Source organism: Strix uralensis, chromosome 5, assembly GCF_047716275.1.
Source record: "Strix uralensis isolate ZFMK-TIS-50842 chromosome 5, bStrUra1, whole genome shotgun sequence".
In the NCBI taxonomy this organism is placed as follows: Eukaryota; Metazoa; Chordata; class Aves; order Strigiformes; family Strigidae; genus Strix; species Strix uralensis.
In genome coordinates, this window is record NC_133976.1 from 81617786 (window position 1) to 81625716 (window position 7931).

At 44.7% G+C, this 7931-nt stretch overlaps 1 protein-coding gene across 1 annotated transcript; it reads left to right on the top strand.

The window, feature by feature from the left end:
• FOXM1 (forkhead box M1) lies at positions 1-7260 on the top strand. Its single transcript, XM_074869492.1, has 8 exons — positions 1-550; positions 1660-1808; positions 2026-2241; positions 2656-2784; positions 3376-3420; positions 4368-4446; positions 4886-5067; positions 6208-7260. Exons 1-8 carry the CDS (start codon positions 1-3, stop codon positions 7258-7260), a joined length of 2403 nt encoding a protein of 800 aa, XP_074725593.1.
• Positions 7261-7931: the final 671 nt, after the last annotated feature.

The window sequence follows — 7931 nt, forward strand, 5'->3', positions numbered from 1 at the left end:
ATGAGGACCAGCCCTCGCAGGCCCTTAATTCTCAAAAGACGGAAACTGACCCTCCCACAGAAGAATGCATCCAGTACTTCAGCAAGAGATGAGGACAGTGGTCAAGATGAAAAGACTCCTAAGCAGGAGCACAGCCAGGAGAAGCAACACAACAGCCAACCCAGAGACAAAACAGACTGTGGCCTGCAGACATTCCCAGCAGGAATAAAGATAATTGACCATCCTACCATGCCCAATACGCAAGTGGTGGCCATCCCTACAAATGCTGATATCCAGAGCATCATAGAGGCACTGACAGCAAAAGGAAAAGAATGTGGCAACAATGGGCCCAACAAGTTCATTCTCATTAGCAGCGGGGGCACATCCCGTTCAGCAGGTCCAACGCCATCGCAGCATCTTCCATCAGAGAAGAAACCCAGTACAGCAGCCAAGACGGCAGATGATCAAGAAAGAGAGAAGAATGTTACACAGACACCTGGTCTTGCAGGAGGGAAGATGCTCTGGCATTCAGGAATTGATTCTGTGGCTGGACAAGAACAGGAGACCAACAGTATGTAATCTTTACCCTTTTTTTTTCTTTTTTTTTTTGGTCCTGACAGATAGACAAAGAGATATGAAGTGGGCCAATGAGTGTAGTGCTTGGATCTCAGTACGCAGTAATGAAGACTATTCCGTTAATTACAAAAATAGCTATGGATCTGATTCTAATAACACAGCTGTGGATATGTAGTGAAAACTGAAGGATCTTGTTGAATATATTTGTGGTGGAAGAGATGACATATGAAGTTGTATAGCAAAATTTTAGTGCTGGGAAAAAAAGGGCTGGCTTGAGGAAATCAAGTCTAGAAGAACAAAAGACTAAGTTTCATTTAGCAAAAGGGTTGTGGCTGAATTCAAGACTAACATAGAGTACCCTAACCAGTGACAAAGCATACAGGCCTAGAGCTTTGAAAAAGAGATGATTCACATCCTTTAATAACTAAGTGGCAAGTCTGTTTCCTCCTTGGCTGTTTCATGAAGCTGCTGAATAAAGGTTAGAAGGGGATGGATTTTACTTTGAAACATTGCTTGGATCAAATTTGTATTTGCAACTTAAAATAGCTATGTAGCTTTGGGACTCTAGTAAATCTTATCCCACGGCATGGTACTGCCTGACAGGAACCCATAGATGACTGCAATAGCTGCATCACTACAACCAGCCTCACCAGGAATAACAAAAACAGTGTTAGTTTTCATGGCTGCAGTTCAAAAACCTGGAGATATCTGAGTTTCTGACTGGGTCTTGTGATAGGTATTCCAGTTGGAGTTTGTCACCACCTTCCTCGGCCTCTGCTTGCTAGATTCATCCTCTAGCTAAAAATACTTGAAGTACTGGATCAACATTGTCCTATTTTGGTTGAGAGCCATAGTCTGATTTGAATGTTTGTTTTTAAGGCTGCAGCTTTTTTCATAAATTGGGCAGATTCACATGAAATCAGGAATTCAGGGTTGAATTCCTTCCACAAGAAACATTAGCATTGCAATACCACCTTGCCCCTATCTTGAGACAGGGACACCTCTTTTAGAAGTGTGACTAGTGCCTTTGTTCTGGCACTCAAGATGAGGGGGGAAGAGGGTTACTTGTGAGTAAGCAGAGCTATGGGCTTGTTATCCCAACAGGCAGTGGCGAGACAATGAGCTCTGTGTTGGACAATAGTCTAACTAACATCCAGTGGCTGGGGAAGATGAGATCTGATGGGCTAAGTCCCTGTTCTGTGAAGCAAGACACGGAAAAAGAGAACCAGATGCCTCTGCAGGAAACAATCAAGGTAAGTAGGAGAAGACAACAGAGCATGTGCTAAAACTTTTGGTAGGGAAGTAATCCATGTGGATCAGAAGACCTGCAAGAACTAGACATCACTATCTCTAAGTAACCTGGGTTTGGCATTTACTGACCTGAGTAGCAGAACCTGGAGGATCCAGGGATGTTCCGTGGCTCTTTTTGTCAACTTTGAGCACTCATGTATCATTCCTTCTGTCTCTCAGACTGAAGAAGATTCTGCTGCTGCTGCTATTTCTACCACTGCCGCCGCCTCCTCATGGCAGGATTCAGTATCAGAACGACCTCCTTACTCCTACATGGCCATGATCCAGTTTGCCATCAACAGCACTGAGAAGAAGCGTATGACTCTAAAGGACATCTATACCTGGATTGAGGATCATTTCCCGTATTTTAAGCATGTGGCTAAGCCAGGTTGGAAGGTAACAAGCAGGCCCTCAAGTTGCTGGGGGCCACGGGGTGAAATTATAAGCCTTCTGGATGACAATGAAAAGTTGTTCCCCAGCCTGCAGAGCAAGATGGAAATTAATTTAAGAACCACACCCCAAATACCCTCTCATTCCAGATGTTTCTTGTCCCACTTCTTGTACCCCTTTTTGGATTCTACTTAGGGAAGATGACAGTATATATTCACTGGAGTAAGAATAGGGATTTCAAGAGTAAATAGAATAAGAGACTGATGACAGGGTTGGCTGAGTATGCAGTCAATATGAAGGTCCATGTTGTCTACACTTTGGAATGTAACCCCTCTGTCAGGGCAGTCATGTCTGAGGTAGGCATTGGTGTGCTAAAAACAACACTACTTTTCAACCTCCCCCTCACTCCTTTCTCTGCAGAACTCCATCCGGCATAACCTGTCTCTTCATGATATGTTTGTCCGTGAGACATCTGCTAATGGTAAAATCTCATTCTGGACTATTCACCCTGATGCAAACCGTTGCCTAACATTGGACCAGGTATTTAAGGTGAGTGCCTCATGCAAAGAAAATGGGACAGGCTATCCAGTTCCTAAATGCCACACTAGCCAGATGCACCTTATTTTAACAGGAAATTTAAGCTGCTTTGACATCAGCCTTTTTGTAGAAGCTGGATTCAGACACTTCTCTTGACAAGTAGACAAGCTCTGTATTTGAAAGAGAAGGTGCTGTGGCTGTGCATATGAACTGGAGCTTCTGTGGGATGTGTTTATTCTTCAGGTGGTGTGCCAAATGTAATAGCGAGTTTGTTCAACTTCTTTCCTTCTCACTAGGAATTTCTGAATTCCTAGTGAGAATTTTTCCACTGAAGTCAAGCAGGAGTTGTTATGCTGTTTGATTAGACAGTCATAGGATGCAATTGCCCTATCCCAGCTAGGTATTTTATAGTACCTTTTTGTGGGAGAAACAGATCTTGTGAGCCTGGTATAGGTGTGTTTAGACTATTCTGTGTTTTCTGCAGTGGGTGGGCAGATTGACTTGTTTGCTCAGACTTTACAAGTTTAAAATGTCCCATTTGTTCCCCTTTTGGTTGATAACTTTATCTTATTTTTCTCTCTCTCAATGCCTTGCTGCCACCAGCCACTGGACTTGGGGTCACCAACATCGCCTGAGCACTTTGAATCAGTAAGACTTATCCTCTGGCCTGGGGCTTGGGCTTCCATTCTCCTCTTGCCAGTCACTGAAGGAAAGGAGAAGAGGCTCAGGGAGGGGGACTAGGTCACTGCTGCACCTAGTCATACAGCTCCATGCGCACTCTTTCTGGGGAAAGGATTTGAGCCAGGGATTAATTGCCTTCAGATGATATCTCTCTACAGCTGGTAGAGCTGTACAGCTTTGAGCAACTAGAAGTCTGCTGCTGAAGTAGGCTGCAATGGGCACCAGCAGGCTTCAGAGAACAAGCCCAGGCACAGATTTCTGGTAAAATCCTCATCTCCATGGCAGCAGCCCCGATCTGTTCTGGGGCTCAGATCCAGAGAGAATAAGATCTCCCTGTGCTCCTTTTCCATTTTGGAACCCAGCTGCATTGCGACTCTCAGAAGGATGAACCTGTTTGCTGTCTCTCTTGCATTCAGCAGTTTTAACAAGGACAGATTTGCAAGCAGCCAGTCAAACACTTTTCTGTCACAACTGCAGCTCTGGCCTTCTTTCCATCTGCTTAGACTTCTGATTCTTCTGTTGCCTCTGCTATTCCACTTGAACATCTATCTGGTCTATGGTTTGTATAGAGATCCAGTATACAATAAAGCTATCCTATTCACCTTTCCTCAGGCACTGAGGACACTGAAACCAGGTCACTTCTGCAGTAGAGTCCGCAGCTGGAGCAGCTCTGTCATGCCATCTCTTTCTACGCAGCTTTTGGTTGGCAGCTGGCTTTGAGATGGCATGGCTGCAAAACAGCAAGTGGCACAGTGATAGAGCTGGTGTGAGTGCTGAGTGCTAACTGCTGCTCTCTGTATTAGCACAGCACAGGCTTCTGGATTAGCAGTTCTGAGTGAGGCAGCAGACTAAAGATGGATTCTTCTCTTTAAATCTCTTTCTTTCCTCCTTCTCTTATTTCACAATGACTGCAGCAGCAGAAGAGATATCCTCCAGATACCCAGAAGAACATGGGAAGCAACAGCAGCAGCAAAACTGAACCTCAAAATGCACGTGAGTGTCTACATCAGCCTGGGCCAAAGAAAATCAGTCCCATAAACCTGGGGCCCTCTCAGATTCCTTAGGAATAAAAGTGGAAATTGTTTGCCAGCTTTTAAGTTTCCTACTGTCAGGTTTGGAGGCGAAGGCAGTATTGTTGTGTCAGAGAGGGTGTGATGGGGAGATGGAGGGGACTGGGTACTCAAATGGAGTGAGAGCAGAGCTTGCCCCATCCTGAGGGCTAAGATCTGTATGAAGGACTATTTTTCCTGTTCATCAGGCCTTCTGGCTTAGGATTTGTATCCTCAAAATTAGCAGCGAAGACAAGTGAGCCTATCTCTGATCGGATGTTTATTTTGGGGTGTTTAGAAGGGACTTCCTAGCAGATGGCTGGGTTTCAAGAGGTAGTAGAGGAAGGGTAAGAGGCTAGCAAGTCCATTCTTTTCCCTTCCAGGCCGAAAGATGAAGCCTTTGCTTCCTCGCATCAACTCCTACCTGGTTCCGATCCAGTTTCCTTTGAGTCAGCCTCTTGTCTTGCAGCCTTCTATGAAGGTTCCTCTATCCATGGCACAGGGAGCATCCCTCAGCAGCTCAGAGACTTTCCGGAGCAATAAGCGTGTGCGCATTGCTCCAAAGGTTGGATTCTTGTTTCTTGTTTTCTGAGGGTCTTTTTTTTTTTTTTTGTTCTTTTGGGGGAGGGAGTGGGTGGTGTTTTCGTTTGGGGATTTTTGTTTGGTTGTGTCTTTTCTTTTCTATAGCTCTTGCCTTCTATGGACACTGTTCTTCATATGGTTCCTTCATGCATCTTTATTAGGTGCTCTAAAACTCTAAGCTCATATTAAGGAACTAGCCAGTGACAATCCTTGCTGTCCTTTCTGTCTCTAGGGTGACTATTACCTGCTAGCTGACTTGCTCTAAGGATGTTACTGTAATTCACTAGAGGAGAGGGCCCTATGATTTGGTCAAGACAATTTTTCCCTATTGCTTGGACATGAAGAAATGGGAGAAATGACTTTGTTCTGCCTCTAAAACGTTCAGATTTTTGATAGCTCTGAAGAGACACGTAACATAGGGAACTTCTTTTGAAAGGCATTTATTTGCATGTAGTCTCTTCCCAGAGGTTTTCAGTACCTGCTGTCTGCTAATTCTGTGGAGTTCCCAGTTATTCTGGGCTCAAGCAAAACAGCTATTAAACAGGTCATTCTCCTGGCATCTCACTGACTGCTCTTGGATGCTTAGACATTGTAAAGCTTTAATTTCTTCCATCCTGTCTAACCATAATCCTATTTTCCTTTGTGTGCCTGCTGCTTTATGTTCTCTCCTGATGTGATTTATCTTTTCCCTGTGCTCTTTTTCGTTTGATAACCTCAATTTTTTTCTTTTTCCTTGGTTTCTGGGAAATCTGTCCTCATTCACTTTGTTATTTCACATGTAGGTAGTGTAAGGAAGAATCAAAGGGATTACACTTTTCCAGAAATATTCAGCTCTCCTTCTGCCTGTACTCCTAGAAGTTCCTTACAGCAGAAGTGCTCTGAAGGGCATGACTTTCAGTCATGTAGCTAAAATCCTTCCGATGTGATCTTCAGGCTCCTTTGTATCAACTTCACGCAGAGATCAATCTCTGACTGTTGTTACAGTTACTGCTTTCTGAAAATCCTCCTCTTACCTGTTCTGCTGTCCTTAAGTGCCAGTCTTTTCTTCCTTCCACTGTCCTTTGGATATTGGGTAGGTTAGATGCTTGCTTGCTGACGACATGTCGCTTGTGTTTCTTTGTAGATGTCACTCTCTGCAGAAGAATCATCCTCTTTACCCACGGCCACTGTCAAGGAGGAGAGTCAATGTGATGAAGGTTTATTTTCCTCAACCCATTCCCTAAAGGAGAGCAGCTCCCAGCCTGGTGAGGAATCAGCTTCTTTCCCTGAGAGTGTCTGTATAAAGGAGGAAGAAAGCTCTCAGCTGGATGACTGGCTGACCCCATTTGCCTCAACCCTAATGGTAAAGGAAGAGCCAGGCTTGTTCCTCCCAGTCGCATCCACAAAGGAGAAGAAACAATTCACCATCCTGAAGTCACCACCTAAGGGTGTTTCTGACACGTTAGTTATAAAGAGGAGGGAAAGGCGGGAAATAGGCAGATCCAGAAGGAAACAACGCCTAGCACTGCCTTGCTCAGAAGAGCCTGTCCTTGTTCTGCCAGAAAGCAACGGCTTTGACCCTTTTCGGTTAGGGGCAGACCGCCCCTTCCTGCAGGAAGGGCAGCCTCTTGAGAATGTATCACAGCTCAACTGCTCGCAGGGTGAAGAGGGGCCCTTTAAAACCCCAGTCAAGGAGATGTTCAGCAAATTACCAGTTTCTTCCACGCCCAGCAAAGTCTCAGCAACTACCAGCCCGCCATTAGGGGGCCTTGACCCCTGGAAGTCTGCACCCTTAGCAAAGGGAAGTCACGAGCTGGACTTCAGTCCAGTGAGAACCCTTCAGCTGCCGTTCACGCCCCTCCGGGAGAACCAGGACTTGCTGGGTTTTAACAGCACACCCCTTAAAAATCCCCTCTTTGAGTCCCCTCGGGAACTGCTCAATACAGAATCCAGTGACATGGTGCATGCCCCCCTCACGAGCTCTCCAGCTTTTATTCATGAGTCTACTAAGCAATCATCTGTTGAACTGCCAGCCTCTGGTTTTACTGAAAACCGATCTCTCATGGAGGGCCTTATCCTGGACACAATGAATGACAGTCTGAGCAAAATCCTTCTAGATATCAGCTTTCCTGGTCTTGAGGATGAAAACTTAGGAACGGACATTAGTTGGTCTCAGCTCATACCTGAACTGAAGTAAACTGGCCTGAGGAATGAATTTGCCTTGTTCTGATATTACAGAAAGCACTCTACTCTTCTGAGATCTGGTCACATAGTCCAAGACGACTGTCTGCTTGTGACTAATTCCCACATCCATGGGAACAGAGGGCATTATTGACTCCTGCTAAGCTGGGAGGCAGGCCCGTTGGCTGCTATAAGTTCTCTTTTTAAGCTACAATACACTTTATGTGGAACAAGATAGAATCTCTAACCTTGTGCTAAAGATGAGTTCCTGGAGAGAGGTTATCAAGAGAACATCTAGGTAGGCCCTGAATGGCATTTGCTACTTAAGGTATCAGAGGAAATGGATGTACTCCTCAGTTATGTACAATAGGAAGGAGTCTGGGAACCTCCTCCTAGCTCTGTCCTTACTTCCCTTTACTTTGTTCTCCTATTACTTAGTATCCTCTGTGTAGTTTTAATGGCTGTAAATATTGTACATTCCTTAAATTAGCCCTTAATTATAATAATAATTTTATTCTTGTAGGATTATGGGAATATTTGAGCTGGTAAAGGGTTTGACTAATATTGTCCATATGTTCCACGTCTTCTGTATTTTACCCTAGATGAGAGGCCAAAATACTTCTTTTTCTTCTTTGACTTCAGAAACACATTGGTCTAGGCTGTTCTGAAGGCTGCTGGGGCAAAGAC

What these genes read in the sequence shown, in the direction of transcription:
- FOXM1 (XM_074869492.1), top strand. Translation starts at nt 1, where the DNA reads ATGAGGACCAGCCCTCGCAGGCCCTTAATTCTCAAAAGACGGAAACTG. An exon ending in ACAAGAACAGGAGACCAACA is followed by an intron (nt 551 to 1,659) that starts GTATGTAATCTT and finishes TTATCCCAACAG; the next exon opens with GCAGTGGCGAGACAATGAGC. An exon ending in CTCTGCAGGAAACAATCAAG is followed by an intron (nt 1,809 to 2,025) that starts GTAAGTAGGAGA and finishes TCTGTCTCTCAG; the next exon opens with ACTGAAGAAGATTCTGCTGC.